The sequence below is a fragment of the Archocentrus centrarchus genome, chromosome 17 (assembly GCF_007364275.1).
Source record: "Archocentrus centrarchus isolate MPI-CPG fArcCen1 chromosome 17, fArcCen1, whole genome shotgun sequence".
In the NCBI taxonomy this organism is placed as follows: Eukaryota; Metazoa; Chordata; class Actinopteri; order Cichliformes; family Cichlidae; genus Archocentrus; species Archocentrus centrarchus.
Window position 1 is genome coordinate 12,451,906 of NC_044362.1, and position 19,837 is coordinate 12,471,742.

The 19,837-nt window shown below is 40.8% G+C and overlaps 2 protein-coding genes across 2 annotated transcripts; both read right to left on the bottom strand.

The window, feature by feature from the left end:
- Positions 1 to 298: 298 nt before the first annotated feature.
- Positions 299 to 13,698, bottom strand: LOC115795565 (dipeptidyl peptidase 9-like). Its single transcript, XM_030751541.1, is given in 21 exon segments — positions 299 to 1,371; positions 3,296 to 3,407; positions 4,074 to 4,216; positions 4,683 to 4,835; positions 4,942 to 5,088; positions 5,220 to 5,365; positions 6,269 to 6,404; positions 6,903 to 7,055; positions 7,757 to 7,836; positions 7,999 to 8,158; positions 8,259 to 8,436; positions 8,684 to 8,754; positions 8,756 to 8,785; positions 8,885 to 8,946; positions 9,055 to 9,183; positions 9,304 to 9,414; positions 9,543 to 9,714; positions 10,966 to 11,139; positions 11,364 to 11,476; positions 11,697 to 11,935; positions 13,358 to 13,698. Coding segments are annotated over 20 exon segments (2,586 nt in total). The 5' UTR covers positions 11,920 to 11,935; positions 13,358 to 13,698; the 3' UTR covers positions 299 to 1,278.
- A 265-nt stretch (positions 13,699 to 13,963) lies between these two features.
- On the bottom strand, positions 13,964 to 16,541 carry rps15 (ribosomal protein S15). The gene is made up of 4 exons (XM_030752025.1): positions 16,423 to 16,541; positions 15,931 to 16,016; positions 15,295 to 15,529; positions 13,964 to 14,124 (listed from the first exon to the last, which is right to left on the bottom strand). Exons 1-4 carry the CDS (start codon positions 16,423 to 16,425, stop codon positions 14,011 to 14,013), a joined length of 438 nt encoding a protein of 145 aa, XP_030607885.1. The 5' UTR covers positions 16,426 to 16,541; the 3' UTR covers positions 13,964 to 14,010.
- Between the last annotated feature and the right edge of the window lie 3,296 nt (positions 16,542 to 19,837).

Below are 19,837 nucleotides of genomic sequence, written 5' to 3' on the forward strand. Positions count from 1 at the left end.
ATCAGCAGTCATGTGTTTGGGGAGCTTCAAAACCCTCTCACTGTAGCAGAGGTGGATTTGTTTAAGTCAGGCCCATGCGTGTGAAGAGGAAAACAGGAAGCAGGGTGTGGGGGGGTCTAAAGCTTTAAGTCACGCTTGACATTTAAAATATAATATAAACCCTGCTAATCCTGGAAAACATGAAATACAACAGGACTCTCCTCTTAACAGCAAACACCTCATAACAAGTAAAAATAAGGCCACAGCAAAAAAAAAAAAAAAAACTTGTGATTGATTCATACATTTATTCATTATCATGTACAAATTGTATTTCGGTGGTACAAAGCTGTTGTAAGACTCCAGTGCTCACCCTCCTGTTTTGTCTTTATTGCAGTAAAAAAAGGAAATACCAGCATGATCAAGAGTCAAGAGGTACTTTGGCAAATATAAATTATGTGTTAAGAAGGCAAGCAGACATTTCGAGCAATGTAATATGAGGGGGTAAGACAGCGCAAACACATCAATGAGTGGCTTCCATCAGCACTCATTAAAAAAAAAAGAGAGGAAAAAAATGAATAAAAATCAATAAAAATATTTTATTTTAAACAACACACGCTAAAAACAAGGACAGAGGAAGAGCCTTGATTTTCTTCCTTTCTTGATTATTACACCAACTCCAAGGTACAAACTCACAGTATGTATGTATGGCTATTGTGAGGGTGGCTGAGAGTGTCTGTGTTTATGTATGAGATGAAGTGTATTTTACATATGGATACTGTAAAAGTTTGCCTGCAAATGTGTGTATGGTGAACTGTGGCCCCCGTTCCTACCTCTGACTGGAGCAAATAAAACAGGCAGGGCAAGAGGACAAACAACTTGTTAACATTTGGCAAAAATCATCATGGTTGTAGAAATGAAGTGAATGAGCAGTGAGTCAAAGTGACGCAGCCTGCAAACATTTCTTCATAAGTCTTTGTTCAGCTTTCAGGGTGAGACACCACGTCGTGCTCGTAAACCTCTCTCCAGACTGTACACGGGGGAAGGGGGCATGAAGAAGACAGAGAGAGCAACTGATTACCAGAACAAGACAGAGAGGAGAAAGCAGAATGCAGAAGTGGATGAATACTTCATAGGAAAAAAGGAGCTGGTGGCTGCTGGGTGTCTGATGTGGTTCTCGCTGACAGGGTGAACAGGATGGGGTGTGCTGGGGAGGTCATGGAGCATACAGGTGGGCGGACAGTTGGAGGGGTAAAGAAGGGAGAGAGGAACTTGACTTCACTTCTCTCCTGTTGTCTGATTTCAGAGGTATTGTTGTAGAAAGTGCAGCAGCATTATCTCGTAGTGCTCTCCAGACTCAGGGCAGCGGATACTGTGCCGCTCATTGGGGTACACCTTCAAAAATGACAACAGAGCAACCAATCAACATTAGCAAATTCCTTTATGAAGTCACTGACATGCCATTTGTGTGCATAACCAAGCAAATCTGATTCAGAAAATATCTATAATCAAGGGTCAGTTTCCACAGGGGCCGTTTTTGCATAAGTCGGCACCTGAGACCTCACAGAGCGTGTTTTTGTAATCTAGAATGCACTCAGTGTTGCTAGATTATACAAACCATGAGCAGTGCAATATGCACTGCTCACAAAAAAATGAAAAGGAACACCTTGAAAACACATCAGATCTCAATGGGGGGGGGGAATCATGCTGGATATTTTTTACTGATAATGACTGGTTAATGTGTTAGGAATGAAAGGAAACCGCATCATTTGATGGAAATGAAAATTATCCACCTACAGAGGGCTGAATTCAAAAACACCCTGAAAATCTAAATGAAAAATGATGCAGCAGGATAGTATATTTTGCTGAAATTTCATTGCAGCAACTCAAAATGGTACTCAGTAGTTTGTATGGCCCACACGTGCTTGTATGCATGCCTGATAATGTCAGAGCATCCACCTAATGAGACGACGGATGGTGTCCTGGTAGATCTCCTCCCATATCTGGACCAGGGCATCACTGAGCTCCTGGACAGTCTGAAGTGCAATCTGGCAGCATCGGATGGACCAAAACATAATGTCCCAGAGGTGTTCTGTTGGATTTAGGTGAGGCGAGCGTGAGGGCCAGTCAATGGTATCAATTCCTTCATCCTTCAGGAACTGCCTGCATACTTTCGCCACATGCACCATTGTCATGCACCAGGAGGAACCCAGGACCCACTGCATCAGCATAGGGTCTGACAGTGGGTCCAAGGATTTCATTCCAATACCGAATAGCTGTCAGGGTGCTGTTGTTTCGCTTGTAGAGATCTGTGCATCCCTCCATGGATATGCCTCTCCACACCATCATTGACCCATCACCAAACTGGGCAAGTTGAAACGATGTCACATGTTCTCCATGGCTTCTCCAGACCCTTTCACATCTGTAACATGTGCTCAAGTGTAAAGCACAGGGCACCAGTGGTGGACCTGCTACTTTTGGTATTCTATGGCAAATGCCAATCAGGCTCCACGGGGCTGGGCAGTGAGCACAGGGCCCACTAGAGGCTGTCAGTCATCAGGAAGTCTGCTTCTGATTGTTTGGTCAGAGGCATTCACACCAGTGGCCTGCTGGAGGTCATTTTGTAGCTCTGGCAGTGCTCATCCTGTTCCTCCTTGCACAGAGAAGCAGATACAGTCCTGCTGATGGGTTACGGACCTTCTACAGCCCTGTCCAGCTCTCCTAGACTAACTGCCTGTCTCCTGGAATCTCCTCCATGCTCTTGAGACTGTGATGGGAGACACAGCAAACCTTCTGGCAATGGCCCATATTAATGTGCCATCCTGGAGGAGTTGGACTACCCGTGCAAACTCTGTAGGGTCCAGGATTCCATGCTACCATCCAATATACTGACCCTAGCCAAATGCAAAACTAGTGAGAAAACAGTCAGAAAAGATGGAGGGAAAGTGGCCTCCACCTGTAAAACCATTCCTGTTTTGGGCGTCGTCTCACTGTTGCCTCTAGTGCACCTGATGTTAATGAAATTAAGATCAAAGCAGCTGAAACTGATCAACAACCCCCTCTGCTACTTAACTGACAGATCAATATCCCAGAAGTTTAACTGACTTGATGCTATACTCCGATTTAAAAGTGTTCCTTTAATTTCTTTGAGAAGTGTATAATCCAAACTACTCTATGATGTTAACTGATGTTAATTTATTAACATAAATCTGTGAAAACTAAGATGGCCATTAGCAGTAAAAGCACACTTTCCTATATGTTTCTGGAATATAGACTTATTCATTTCTTAAAATATGAAAAACAAGCCTCTGATACAAACCTGAAGCTGGTAGGGCTTTCCAGCCCGGATTATCTGTGACACTAGGAAATTGGTGTGGAAAAAGTGCACATTCTCATCCAGAAAGCCATGGAGAATAAGCAAACGATTTGGCCTAAGGAAAAGAGTTACATGGTTACAATGTGATTAGTTAAACTACAATGAATATGCTTCCACAGAATACTGAAACATGCTGCCAATATTACTAAAATCTGAACTGGCTCAAAGACATTTATAGAAAGGTTAAAATAAAAACCTTTAACTTTAGGTATGGTGTTTTTCACGTCTTCACTAAAATTAAGGCACAGTCAGGATGAAATCTTAATGATTTTAATTTTTACAGAATTTTTTTTCTATTAAAAAAATACTCCATCCACTGCTTTTGACTTTAAGGAAGACCCGTCACTGAAATGTAAATAAGTTCCTCAACTACTGAAAATAATCCAAGTAGCCTAAAGACACAAAGGCAGGGTGCGGCATACAAGCACGAATTCAAGAGTTTGAAAGTCTTCATGAGTCATATTTTAAGGTGATTTATGAGAACGATTAAAATAGAATCAATTTTGAGTTTGAACCATCTTTGGTGCGCAAGAGTCAGGCTGACAATGTGACGCATATTCAACAGAAAAATAACATGAAATATCCTACAATCATTATTAAAACACATAGAAAATATCTAAGCAACCACAGAGAATGTGCATTTTGATGGAAAAAAACCGCAATTCAAATACCTCACAAAGTGTGTGTGTGTGTGTGTGTGTGTGTGTGTGTGTGTACTGACTCGCTAGGGAGCTTGTCCACATGCAGTGCCACAGATCCTTCCTCATAGCCCTGTTGGTTGTTCTCAGGCACATCCATGTAACGCTCTGTGTAGCCTGTGTCGTAGGCCATCCACACAGTCACCGGGGCACCTGCTATGGCCAGCTGTTGGTGCCAGAAAGGAAAGAATATTAAAAGAAAAGAAAAAAAAAAAAGCATCTTAATCTGGAAAGAAGTCAATTTGGAGGAGAGAGAAGATCGAATTATTATTGGTATATTCGGATGTTTTGGTTTAAGTCTGATATACATGCATATTTGTGCAAGACAAGAACAAGGATAACTTGAAAATCTCTATTACATTGCTGTATCTGAGACATCTGTACTGAATAAAGGCTAATGGCTGACACACAGTCAAAGACAGACACCATGTGGATGCAGCTGGCAACTGCAACACAAATTCAGTTCTGAGAATTAGCACATACAGAAGAAATTATTTCTCAATTTAATAGTGCATTACACACCATATACCTACTTGTTTTAGGCTAAGGGCAACAGCACTAACAACGTAGTCATACAAAGACTATAGTTTTAATAACATAACGGAAGCTTAAGGGTGAACAGGCAGCCTAACCTTAAAGATGTTGGGTCGCTGGATGAGGCCCATGAGAGAGAGGAATCCTCCATAGGACCAGCCATGGATGGCAACACGGCTCAGGTCCACAAAGTTAAACTTCTCTGCTACATACTGCAGCCCTTCCACCTGGTCTTCAATCTCTACTTGACCCTGGAGAGGCAAAGGCAAACAGACGGTTATTTTCATTGGCACTTCCACATCTTGGCAACGGTTGTTTTGAAATGATGATATTGGATTAATATGTTTCTAACATTACCATTTTGTTTTTTAGTGCTCCTTCAAATTCAAGGCCCCTCTGACACGAACCCCTCCCATCAATGACAACTACAGCATAGCCCAGAGAAGCCAGCGTGTTCAGGCGCAGGTATTTCATCCCCTTAAAAGAGTTATTAACCAACTGCACCTAAATACACAAAAGACACAATATTGTACACTTTCAGAGCAAATATTAAAATCTTTATTTGCCACAAATGGAAGGCAGCCATATGATCACATCACAATAAGAAGCAAGATGGACTAGATGCAGCTACAAACCTGTGGGCCTCCGTAGACAAAGAGAACAGTCGGGTGTTTCCTGCCAGGCTGCAGGTTGTGAGGCTTGTATACCATTCCATAAAGCTGGAAGCCTGACTTCCCTGGAAAGTCGAAAATCTCAGGTGGACTGTAATCTCCTGGACAACCTGGACAACAATAACACGCAGTCACTGGTTAGGGATGTGCAAAAGAGCTTTTGTGTCAAATGAAAGTTGAACCAAACAGCAGGCCTGAATAACCTTTGGACAAGTACACTAAGATACAGTGTATTCAAAGTGCACTACATTTTACTTAAAGAAATGTTACAACTGTATTACAAAAATTACTACTAAACCAACTTACTGATTTGAAATGAAAATAAGACATTTTACAGTTTGCTCTTTGCTCAGAGGCTTCCTACCTTCAAAACACAAGTTCAGTTAAAGCGCAATCATGCCAAGTAACTCTGTGAGAGCTCCTGCAGTGAAGTGGCAGTTAAACTTCAATTCCTACTCTTCCACCAAAGCAATCAACACATGCTGACACACATGTGTGAACACTACATTAACTAATGGTGGTGATCTTGAAACATTACACATTTAGGAGTTCTAGAGCTACCAGAAAATGAATAAATGTGACGAGGCTTGGCTCTTCTTTTACATGATGTGATAATTCACACTTGGACAGACTGCTCTATACAGAAAAGTATACTGAAAAAGAAAGGCTTTCATTAAAAATAAAAATAAAAAAAAAACAGATCTGTAATTTATCATGAACTGTAGCACAAGTAAAAACATTTACCATTGTAGTTCATACTGAATTATCTTCCAAACAAATTTATCAAATCCTTAGAGAGATTTTAACCTAATGACTCTTGGTTGACTTTTTCTTTAGTGGTGCATTGCTGCAAAATGTCAAACTGGTCCTTTTTGTTATAACTAACCACTTATAGACAGAGGAATGCAGCTTTTGTTTGATTCTATCTCAGCGCACACACTGCTGACAAGGCGTGCCTCTCTGTCTTTACTAGCAGAGATGTTACATGGACTTGTTTTCATCACTCTGTTTACCTGGTGATTCCATCATGCTGGCCCAGAACTCAGGAACCATGTGCAATGGGTCACCTTCTGAGCCAGTCAGCTTGTAGACGTGAACACAGGGGGGAGTACTCACGCTGCTGTAGTGGCTGACGAAAAAGTCAAAGTTCTGCAAAAGGAGAGAAGAGCGAGAGCTGCCAAATAAGAAACAGGAAGGAAATAAAAGGCAAGAGGGATGCAAAGTTCTATCACAACAGGGACCTGAGTTACAAAGCCCGACATGACACTTTCAACACTCTCCTTGAAAGCTTCCCTCAAGCCAGTGTGTTTTATTTCTCACTGCTCTTAAACAGGTAGTTTCTCTGGTTACTTAAACCTCATCCTCTATTAGCAGCACTCAATCTGCACCCAGCTTGTTTCCCCAGCAGCATAACAGCAACTCCATTTATTTCTTTATATAAGTTAACATTTAAAACATAATTATGCCATAGACTAAAGTGTCTGCGCCCACTAACTGCAGAAAGAACTACTCAAAACATTAAAATATGTTAAAGTAACTGAAATTGTTGAGCAATATGTTGAGAATACAGACGGATAAACAACTGGATTACTGAAATGTGCACAAAGAGTTAAGCAAACAAGCAGGTACGGAAATAAATGGTAGTACCTGACTAACAGAGCAGCTATGAGAGAAGCCAGGCTTGGTTAGTCTGACCACATCTCCAGGTGACTCGTAGCTGACCACATAGAGATGATGCTCCAGAGGAGTGTCTCTGGTGCCCTGGAAGTACACCAACTTTGTTGCCTCATTGACCCAGATCTAGCAAGAGAAACGTGATTTAAAAAAATAAAATAAAGGAGAATGAAAACAGCAGCTGTTAGCAGAAATACAGCAATGGTTTCCTCAGGTACCATAAAGTGGCGCATGACAAATCTAACTTAAGTTTATATTATTGTATTTTGTTGTTGGGAAAGCTGGGATCCAGTCGGGATTAATGCTGAACTCTGGAGTTTGTAAAACAAAAATCTAGAAAATTTACAGTTCAGACAATGAATATTCTTTGATTTAGTGAACTTTTAAAGGCAGCATCAGGCTAACTCGGCATCTTTCAGCTTCAGCAGCATTTGAGGGTGAAAGTATCCATACTATACATGATGTGGATGTGCGTAGACATTTTTCATCCGTCTGTTTTATCCAGAGAACTGACTGAAAACAAAAAAAGTCCTGAAACAAGCAAAAAGTGAAGTTGACTACACTAGAAGCCTGACAGAAAACCTCCGGAGAAATACCAAGTGTGTGTTGATGTGGATCTGATGTAAACGTCAGGCACCGCAGCACAAATCTTTTTATCTCATGCAGCTATAAACACCCTCAAATTAGGGTTGAGAGTCAGAACTTCAGCTTCATGATCATTACTTAAGTTTAAAATTAGTGTGCTGGAGACAACACGTCAAAACTGCCAAACAAATATTTTCTTACTGCAGCCACCTGTGGATCTCAGACACAGATTTGGCACGCACCTTGGAACCATGTCTTGCCAGCACTTCCCATTCCCCACAGGTCAATGTAACCTCTTCCTTGATTGCACATTTGAAGTCTCCTAGGACAAAACAAAACAAAAATGTAACAGAATCAAGACGCTCCTTAATATGGAATAATAACATAAATGCTAACAGCTGAGTCAAGAGAAAAAATAATATCAGCCTGAAAAATCTGATTATCTGATTTCAAATAAATGCAGAGGCATCTCCTAGTTTCGTACCCTCTACATGCTGGGAGTCCTCTGTCCAATGGTAGCAGCCCGGCTGTAACAGGGATGTGATTTTATACAGATGGCTGAAACCTGTTTTAGACTCGTTTACCCAAATGAAAGTAAATTCATCTTCTGTCATTTGAATAAAGGGATAGAATATATCATGAACCTGCAGAAAGAGATGCAACATCACAATTATTATTTATAGATGTGTGTAATCAGTTTATGTTAAAAGGTAAGCAAAGAGTGTGTAATGAGAAAACATTTACATTTATCCAGACATCAGTGGTCTCTTCATAGATTATATATGGCTGTGCGTTAGTGGGTACAGCCTCCAGACTCTCCTGTCTCAGAACTGGGGCATCTGTCACAGGGATGAAGAGGGCAGGAGGCAACAGAACAAGCTGTAGTTTCCTCTGACTGCGGTCTAACAGCACTGCCCAACCACTACAAGACAGAGCAGACAAAGCTCAAAGGACTGCTTTTTATAGAAAGCCAAGCTTATTAAAAGGAAATAACTTCATAAGAAAGAAATCATTAACAACTGTGCCCTCCAGTATAACTTCTATGAAAGCTAAAGAGAACATTGTGCATGTCCATGGGTTTTGCCAGAATATTAAAAGGCCCTCAATCAGCCAGTTTCCTTTGCTGGTTTATTCTGAGAGTGTCAGAACTGGAGTTTCGAAACACTCACTATTTGCCGTCGCTCGTCCATCCTACTCTAGCGATGTATTCTGTCCCGGGAAACAAGGCGTTAAAGGGGGGGGACCAGTTCTTTATCTTGTGTGCTCACTATCTGTAAGTACACATATACATGCATACACACTCATTAGAAACTGATCATGCTAAAGCACAAAGACAAAGAAAAGTCAAGAAAAGGCAGTGAAACACTTGCTCTTCCTTGATGATCTGTCTTGATCTCTGCCAGTTTAAGTGTACACTGGGGATTTTTGCTACCTGTAAGGAAGAGATTAGAAAAAAAAAAATACAAGTTATAGAAATGGTAAACAAAACTCTTCACTACTGCAAATTCCCCTGTGTACATTTGTGCAATGCTGCACTGACCCGTGCGAGGATATCTGTATGCATCTGCTTTTCGCTCTTCAAGTGCCGGAGATGGAACATGAATAATTTCTACCTCTGTCTCATCCACCTCTTCATACAGAAGGTACACTGTTTTACTTCCATTAGGGTCTGACGGGAGAAAAACAATTAACATAACTTATCCACAGAAATAGAACCGATAACATGGGCTGTGAGTGATGTTCCTTAAGCACATGAATTGCTTGTGTTTGTAAGCAATGTACTTCTGACCTTCTACTGCTGAGGGGCTCCACCAGTAGCCAGTGAAACGATCAAACTCTTCTTGGATAACAAATGTTGCTACACCTGCAGACTTGGGGTCCTCCTTAACATTATCTACACCTGGAAGTAAGAAAAATGGCTTACATCCATACAACTGTAAATATATATACTTTTAAACAAGACATATATTAACTGTATGGCCTTTGCATCGCTGACTCAAGTGTTCAAATAAGACAGAGGATTCAGACCTTTATGGCAATACGTGAGTCGCCTTTCCTCGCCTGTCTTAATGTTGGCTATCCACAAGTCATTGTTGTTGATAAAGGCTATAACGTCAGGGTCTCCAGGGCAGATCTTGGGGTCCATACGGGTCCCTGAGCACTGGGTCTTGATCTCCACAGGCTTTACAGGAGCTGACTGCTAAAACCAACAAATACAATCTTATTCAAAAGCAAAATGAATGGAGCATGGACAGAGCAAGAGTCTTAGAAAAACACTGGCCTAAATGCTGTAACATACATTTCTGAATCTTTAGATGAAGCCACTTAGACAATCGAAAATAATCCTGTAAACAATGTTAACTTGGTTACAAAATTCATCTGCCGGTTTGAAATATTTGCTGAGTTCTGAAGAATAACAGCTAACAGAACAGCTTGAGATTGTTGGACTACACAGCCCTGTAAATGACAGCAAATACAGTCCATCCATATTTGCACACATGGTTCTTTTTCAGTGACTCAGACCAACAGCTCGTGATTTTGTAAAGTGACTCAAAGTGAATGCATTTTGTTCCAACACATTCCAACTACTGTAATTTCTCCTACCAATGAAAATCGCAGGCTTATACAAAACACATCTATTTATTATTTACTCAGTTTGTGAATTCTGCTTATCTTATTAAAGATTCAGCTGCAAAGTCATACACTCATTCAAGATATTCCTCAAATACAGTGTAATATGCAAGGAAATCACTACTTTACTTAAAGTAGTTTAAAAAGCAGCATTAATGCTACAAAAGGCACACAAGGAGAAGAGACGTGAAATTCACAAGAAGTGAACAGCTACTTTGCTTTGGTGTTAATGAAACTAACAACAGGTGCACTAGAGGCAACAAAGACAACCCCCAAAACAAGAATGGTTTTACAGGTGGAGGCCACTGACATAACAACAACAACAACAGACAAAAACAGACATACTCTTGAAATTATATGTATTGTTCTTATATTAAGACATCTCAGGGATTAAATGTGTAATTAAACTTCTTTAGAATGACAGAAAGTTCAGGTTCACTGGTCCAACCCACTTAAGATCAAAGTAGGTTTTATGTGGCCCACGGTGCAAAATAAGTTTGACATCTCTGCTCTAGGCATTAATTACACACGTGAAATTTAATAATTTCTAACATGGAAACACTATTCACTGACTGTGTGCCTGGTAGAAAATCTACAGGACACTCACAGAAACAGATCAGCTCTACCTTGCAGGTGTTTCCTGCTATCCCTCTACTTGAATGGCTGCACAGTATTTATAGGTTTATGAGTCAAAGTGATGTATTTAACATACCAGTGTACTATGCACCTGTAATGGAATTTGGACCTTTAGAATCTTAACTTTGCTCTACATTTAATCCAGAGCATCTAAGAATTGTAAAAATTGAGCAACTGTACTCACGATGAAGCCATTGTTGCCTCCATCTTGACAGTAGAATAGGCTGTTACTAGCCTGGAAGAGGAACAGACCTGTCTGGGAATGGTAGTCATAGGACGTGATACCAAATGCTCCCAGACGTTTACGCTCTCTCAGCAATTCCTCCTCTCGAGAGTATGCCCCCTGGTGTGGGGTAGCCTTGGAGCGACAAGAAGAAATCATGGATAACATCTGAATTTACTCAAAGGATCTTTAGAGGTCTGCTATTTAAACCTGTGCATATACAATGTATAACATAAATAAATACATGACTCAGCCACATTCATTTGCCTCATCATCTGTATATCTTGGGCTTCAACAACAGCAGACTGGGCAGTTTGGTGGTGGCGGCATCGCACAGAAAAAAGAGAGGGGGAATTCACCTGGAAGTGATCCAGCATCTGTTTCCATGACAACACTAAGAGGGCCTCTTTCCGAATCTTTTTGGGGATTTCTGAGTAGAGTAATGAGTTCTCTCTGCTTCCATAAGGCATTCCTGGTAAGCACAAAGAAAAGCAACAAAAGCAGTGTCAACAACAGCAAACAAAAGAGTTAACTGTGAGTGTTTTAGTATCATTAGGCAATCATACTCTGCTGCCTTGAGGACAAAACCATGACTGAAGTCAAGTGAAAGGAGTACTGATGAGAAAAAGACTGAAAATACAAATTATCAGCCAGTACAGGGGATTTTGTGTGCCACAGCAACAACAGCTTACCGAGGTAGTACAGTCGGTGGGAGTGGGGTCCATTCTCATCATTTTTCTGCACAAACTGGAAGTCATGGGGAGCCTTGTTGGCAATCATGCCCGAGTATTTCCTGCTACAGTGAATTATATCTCGCAGGCCCTCCCAAGAGTGTTTTTCCACAAAGAACTGAGATGGCACATCCTCCATCTCCACCACCTCCGCATTGTCCGAAAGGCCGTCCACAGCCGTCATGCTTACGGTCACACAGCTGCATGTTGATATTACAAAGAACTGATAAGTGGTGCAGAAATCAAGACACACCTGCACAAGTGCATTAATTTATTGATGCGGGTTTAAATATCATTCATCCATTTTATTAAGCAATCAGAGACTATATGAACACCGCACCTTGTCCAGATACCCTCTTTATTGTCACAAAGTTTGACCTTCTTGACTCTATGCATTCACCGTCAACACGTGTGACGTCAGTTCTGTAACCAATGGGAAAAGTACATAATAATATTAGGTAATATTTAAAAATCATGAATAGTTAGTTAGCAATCTTGGAATCTGGGGCAGCAATCCCATAAAATAACAGCTAGGCATAGACAAAAAAACAAAGCAAAAAAAACTGTCTGCACCAGTCTGCTCTTTTCTTGTTTCCATCAAGCCACAGACTATAACATAAATGCAGGCCCCAAATAGAAGGGGAAAAATAATAATAAAATAAAAAATAAATAAATCCTTCGGTAAGACTTCGTAGGACACTGACAGCCTACAGTGTCAACTACAGATCTTAAATCCAATGAGACTTTATATGTTGGTCTATGGTACCACAAAAGCAACTGAAGTATCTACAATTCTGCTGCAGGTGAAGCACAGGATTTAGAGTATAGTCCATATTCCTGCCTTTATAATCTGTGTTTAGTGAGAGATTAGTATGAGGCAAAGAGCTGTGGGGAAAAAAACACCGTCTAAACCAACTTAGCTGCTTTTCGGATGTTACTGCGTTGGTAATTATGCTTGACTAGTCTAATATTGTGGTGAAGCGACATGAATCTGTGTTTAATAAACTCACAACAAAGTCACCAGTCAGCATATGTCACAGAATAGGGATACGAGGCCCTAAATAGCGAATTCAACAATTAAAATTTAACTTAACGTGGCCTCAGGCTTACTAAACATGTTAAAATGGAAAGAACTGCTATGCCAATTGTAAAATAATACACGAAAAGCCCATTTAACTTAACTCGATATCTGACAGCGTTCAAAGGCTAATATTCATGATGAGAAACGAGGAGTGAAATAGTAAAAAATACCGGTGCCGCTGACGGTAACAGTTAAGATTAGCTAGCCTACAATAGATCTTTGTTCTTGGACTGCAACTACTCAGTCACACCGGGGAAAACACCGGCAAATTCATTTGAGCGAACATTTTGAACTGAGCCGATGTTCCTCACATCCTGAGGTAAACAACAAAAGTCCGAGATGTTAGAAACTGGCAGTTATTAAATCGCGTCTGCCTTCGCTGCCTTTTGACAGGACTGCTCCCCTGTCATTTTCGCTCCGAAGCTAACTAGCTAGCTGCCGTCAACCGGGCTCAAAGCTAGGTTGCCACTAGCTAGCGGTATCTGGTTTACTGCAAAAATAAGAGGCTGTGAAACAAGCCAAATTTTAAACCAACACTCACCAACGTGGCCACCGTTTCTTCAGTCGGCTTACAGATTTTATTAGCTCGATGTCAGTAAACAGTTTTTGAGACCCCTAGAGCTTGTACCCATGGCCCAGAATGGCCACTCAAAATGCAGCTGGCTCCGAGATTCAAGAGGCGGAACTTTCGTCCTGGAGTAGTACACCCCGGTGCTTTTTTTACAGCCGCACCGCTGCTGCAGCTCTGCAAGCACTTTGAGGCCACTTTCTTTAACGATTACCCTTATATGAGCATGAATAACGGATAAGCTTCAGGCAAGTATGCCTGACACGAAGCGCTTCAAGATTAACTGTTAACAGACGGTGTCGGGAAGGCTGAGGGCCGTTAATCGCCCAGTCACCAGTGATTTGGATGTGCATCCAAACCACCAGCTTCACAGGTAGTTTAAAAAAAAACACCATTAGATTTCAGTTCATCTCATTACAATTCAGGGACTTTGTTTTCCAGCATAAATCATAACTAATAAAGCACCTTATCTTGCAGGCACCCTTCTGCCATTGACCAGGTTTCTCTGACCATCTGTAAAACGTTGCATTCAAGTTTCATTTTACCCCGTAATGTGAAAAACAAAAAGGCACAGTCATGTTGTGTGTAGCACACAATTTTTTATTTATACAAATAATACAGCCATTCTACTTCAGAGGGATGAAACGAGAAGAGTGTGTGGCTCCAATACCGGGGCGACCGTGCTTCACTGGCTTGTAGGTGATGGAGAACTCTCCCAAGTAGTGACCACACATCTCAGGCTGTGGAGAGGACAAACATGTTAAGTATAGAGCAACAGAATATATTTACCGATGTTTAAACAAAACAGCATCCACTCAAGGGTTAAAAGAAAATTTAATTTGAAGTCTAAAGCCAGATCCTCTGTAAAGACTAGTAGTAATACTTTGCTAAATATGATGCATGATCTATTATGCTCCATCACAAGATTCACTGAGGTACTTGAGATTCACTTGATACTTTTGGCTGCTCCCTTATTTACGAAGGGTCACCACAGCAGGTAGCTCCGCATGTTTGATTTGGCAGATTTTTACACCAGATGCCCATCCTGAAAAAAAAAAAAAAAAAAAAAATACCTAAAGGGATTCGTGTCTCCTTCAGGGATCAAACCAGGGAGCTTTCACTCGTCAGGCAAATATGTAAAACACTACACTATGGAGCCACTGGGTAACATGATTTAGTCAGGACTAAAATGGTGTTTAGGGTCAAAGTGTGTTGAAGTTAGTGTGCACAAAGGCAACATATGATTTGCAGTGCTCTATTATTCTGCAGCACCCCGCAGTCATAATGAATCGCTGTGGATAATTTAGCCCAAAGATATTTTACAACTGAACTTACAAATGAACAAATATGACCTGAATTTTTTTTTTTTTTTTGCCCAGCAAGGCAGCTCTAATTGGTATGGGTTTTTTTCCCCAAGATAACATTTCCCTGCAAAACTCCACATATTTTCTTGCGCTTGCATTTTCCCAGTGTATTAATTATCAGCTATGTTGAATCACCTTGACAGCCACAGGCAGATGTGGCCACGGTTCCACAATTACACAAAATTTTGCTCAGAGCTGACAAAAATGCTTTCTGAGCCACTCCGGCTGAAACGAATTATTTGACTTCAAAAGACAGTAAGTGAAAACTGAATGAGGTTGTTAATGTGCAAAAGATAAAATACCATTCATACCAGCCAGACCAATGCAGGCTTTGGTTTTTGGTGCGCCATTTTTATTTTTGATCCCCTGAACCCCCCCACCACACACACACACACACACACACACACACACACACGTAATTCATTGTGACCTACATGTGCAGTTTTACATGATACCAGGTTATTTTATTTCAATGTCAGAAAGAAAGCCAGCCCAGCTTTCCATATATACAGATATACTCTCCATCCCACCAGACTAACATCTCACCTTGATTTCAACCTGGTTGAAAGTCTTGCCATTGTACACTCCAACCATGGACCCAACCATCTCAGGCAGGATAATCATGTCCCTCAGGTGGGTCTTCACCACCTCTGGTTTCTCCATTGGAGGAGCCTCCTTCTTTGCCTTGCGCAGACGCTTAAGGAGGGTCTGCTGCTTGCGACGCAGGCCGCGGTTCAGCCTCCTCCTCTGACGGGCGCAGTACAGCTGCATCAGCTGCTCACTTCAAAGGCAGGACACAGACAAAAACCATTTAAATGAAGTGTTTTCAGCTCATCAATACAAGTAAAAAGAAATGTGTTCCTGAGAGAAACTATTCAATACTGTCAGATACAATAAGGTGGGGGTAAAAATGGTTGCCAACATCAGACAAAAATTCTAGTTTCAGTGTCCAGTCCCAGAGTTTCTTTATTCAGCTTTGACCTGTAAGACTCAGACTCTATCAAATCTAAAAAACTGGACAGTTTTACTTTCAGTGAGAGAAAAAAAATGTCAGTTTCACCAGTTATAAACCCCACTGTTGTCATAAGACAATCACAAATTACACTACTAGATTAAGCGAAAATCCATACTGGATTTCATAAAATTATACTGTAGCACAATTACATCAGCAGTGTCACTTACTAGGACATGTCCAGAAGCTGATCCAGGTCCACACCTCTGTAGGTGAACTTCCTGAAGGTACGCTTCTTCTTGATCTCGGTATCCGCCTGGAAGAACAGGGATAACCCCGTTAGTATGTAGCTTAGCATTTACACTCAAACGCAGATATTTTTATAGGCTTCATTCATTTTCACCATTCAACGTCTACAAGACGGTTTACTAAATCATGCACAACAACTTTAGCGACATTACAATCACAATTCATGTTTAGTTACTGCCATGAATCACGCTTTACCACCGGTTTAACTTAGCCACAGACGGCCATAGCTCCGGCTAAAACTGAGCCTGTAAACATAGTTTAATCGGTCATTTGCAACAGCGATTTTCTACTGAATGATACCAAAATGTGCGGAACTGTTGGATGATACAGCCAGTTGTCCAAATAAACATCTTTAGAGGCCAGATGCATACAGATTGTAGTTTGTCTAGCTCTGAGGTAGTACAAACACCTACCATCTTGCCTGATGTTCCGGGGAAAAGAACGGCCAGAAGTCTCGTTGGTGTAGATATCGCGCGATTTACGGCAAATATCCGGTGATGTTTTCCGGGCGTTGATATCCTCTGTGGACAGCAGGTGGTGCAGCGGTACAGTTACTGCAGTTTGTGTCCAGTGTCAGGTTTCAACCAACGTGTCCTGTTTTCATTACTTCTTGCTGGAGTTACCACAGAAATGGCAGGGTTAGTTCTGCTTTTTAGGAGGAGAAAAAAGTTACACAAACTAAAATATTACTGACAGGCAAGTAATAAGCAGACAGAGCTGTGCAGCAGCAGAAAGGCAGTACAAGTATTATGAAGCTCTTGTACTTTAATGAAGTACATTCAGTTGGTGCAGTGTCCCAATCCACCTCAAATCCTATAAGATCCCTTCGTTTAAATAACTACCTGAGCTCACTGCTGCTTTATTAGTTATCTCAAAAGCTCTCAAGTTTATCTTGTGGTTTACAGTTTACATCCACTCATCATGGGCATAAATGTTATGGTAATTTGGGGTTTTTAATTATTTCTTTGAACTGTTCTTTTTCCAGGGTGGAATCTTTACATCTTTAATGACTTTCAAAAACAAGGACTGGGTGCACAAGTTTGAATTTATTTAGGATTTTCTCTAATCCACACAGAGTCAAAATATACATACAGGCTCAAATACATACATACATAAATCTGTTAATAAGTTGTGTATAAGCTTCTACAGTGTCTGTACGTATTACCTTCTTGTTGGTGATAATGACTGACTACTCTTGAAAGTTTCTCTTTGCCAGCATAAAAAGGATTTGTTTGACAGGACTCTCTGCATTAACCAATACTGAGAAGAATGGGAAAGTCCAAGGAACTCAGTGATGATCTAAAAAGGGGAATTGTAGATTTATATAAGTTCGAGCCATCCCTAAATAATTGCAGATTCTAAGATCATCAGTTCAAACAACTGTATGTAAGTACAAGTTATTCAGATGTGTCACCACTTTGCAAAGGTCTGATGGGGATGTTCAGGAACAAACCAGGAAGTACCAAGGCCAAGATCCCCAGCCTGCCATGAACTGGAAACTAGAAACACCAGCATCACACCTTCAACCTCAACTGAAATTTGAAGCTGCCCACATGGACAAGCAAAATGCCTTCTGGAAAACAGTTTTTTTCTGCCAGTGGTACCAGTATATTGCACAAAGTGGATGGAGTAATGAAGAAGGAGGACTACCTCCAAATTCTTCAACTTAACCTCAAATCAACAGGCAGATGGTTGAAAGTTGAACACAGCTGGGTGTTCCAACAGGGCAATGGACCCAAACACATCAAAACTGGTTTTGGAATGGATAAAGCAGGCCAACATTAAATTTCTGGAATAGCCTTCCCAAAGCCCCGACCCTATTGTTTGTGGACTACCCTTAAAAGCCGGGTCCATGCCAGGATTAGTGGGGGTGTATGTATATTCACTATATTGCCAAAGTATTCTTTCATCTGCCTTCACAAGCATGTGGACTTAAGTAACATCCCATTCTTAATCCATAGGGTTTAATATGATGTTGGCCTTTGCAGCTATAACAGCTTCAACTCTTCTGGGAAGGCTTTCCACAAGATTTAGGAGTGTTTATGGGAATTTTTTTACCATTCTTCCAGAATTCCAGCACATTCGTGACGTCAGTCACTGATGTTGGATAAGAAGGCCTGGCTCACAGTCTCTGCTCTAATTCACCCCAAAGGTGTTCTCTCAGGTTGAGGTCAGGACTCTGTGCAGGCCAGTCAAGTTCATCCACACTAAACTCGCTCATCCATGTCTTTGTGGTCTTGCTTTTTGCACTGGTGTGCAGTCATGTTAGAACAGGAAGGGGCCATCCCCAAACTGTTCCTGCAAAGTTGGGAGCATGAAATTGTCCAAAATGTCTTGGTATGCTGAAGCATTAAGTGTGGCTTACTGCTTCATGGTTGAGTTGCTGTCATTCCCAATCGCTTCCACTTTGTTATAATACCACTAACAACTGACACAGGTGACATCCTGGAATTCAGTCAGACTTTCATAACCTCACCCCGTCTTATATCATCTCTGGCTAGTTTGTTATATCTTCAAGTGGCTTTTTTGGTTTACCTGAATTTACCCTTAAACAGTGTATACACTGTTCCTTTGTTATACATAAATGCTGCCACACTAATTCAAAACATGTTGACACTGACAGCCTAAATAACACACCCATGTTCACATCCAGTATTATGCACTGTGTGTCTTCCAAGATGAAGGGAAGTCAGAATATCTTTTCATTCTTTTCCTTTTTTGATTGTTTTGTAGAGGCAAAAGTGTGTTTCCTTTTCATACTAAATAAGTAGTCAAAAAATGGAACAAAAATCACTTGTAGTTTTATTTTTTAATACATTTTTAAAACCATATGTCCAAAATACATAGGGACGTTTTGTTCACAGTTACAGCTATATGAACAACCCAGTGTTTCCAACATAATTCAAAAACTATCAAGCCAAATTTAATGAAACTTGGCGAGCATGTTCAGAGGGAGGCTCCATTCAATTCTATGCAGATCTGTGTCACTTTCCTTAAAATTGTGATATGGGGCATGGGCTTTGGTAGAGATCTGTGCTCTCTAGTTACATGACTACTAAAAGGACAAACCACACTGATTTTGAACATGGCCTTGAATTTGAGCTCTACTGCACTGTTGACAAAATAAACATTTGCCAAAGCATTTAAAACCCTCACTTATTGTAGTTAATAGTTGTCAGTGTGACGCACACATCTACAAGGTAGATATAAAATCAGCTACGCTTTTAGAATAGAATAGATTGCCTTTATTTGTCATTATATTATGGAATGTACAATCAGATTGGAGCGCACTCCTGTTCAGTGCCATGCTGTAAAAAGTCACACTTTCTAAAAATATAAAACTTCCTAAAGATATAGAATAGAATAGAATAGAATAGAATAGAATAGAATAGAATAGAATAGAAAATATACATTGTACATATAAACATGGAGCTGGGTGAGTATTGCCCTTTAGTGAATGAATATTGCACTTTGGTGAATGAGTAATTGCACATTATATGGGTGATATATATTGTTTAGTATGAATAATTTAAATATTGCATAAAGATGTGGGTATTGCACAGTTAAAGTGGGTGAGTGTGTGAGTTCAGGGCGGTTATTGCTTCGGCAAAGAAACTGTTCTTGAGTCTGTTTGTTCTGGCTTTGATGCACCTGTAGCTCCTGCCAGAGAGCAGCAGATCAAACAGCTCAAAGCCAGGGTGTGAGCTGCCCTTAATAATGTTTTTGGCTCTGCTGTGGCAGCGGAAGGTGTAGATGTCCACCAGGGAGGGGAGAGGGCAGCCAGTGATTCTTTGTGCTATCTTGACTACCCTCTGAAGTCTCCCCGTC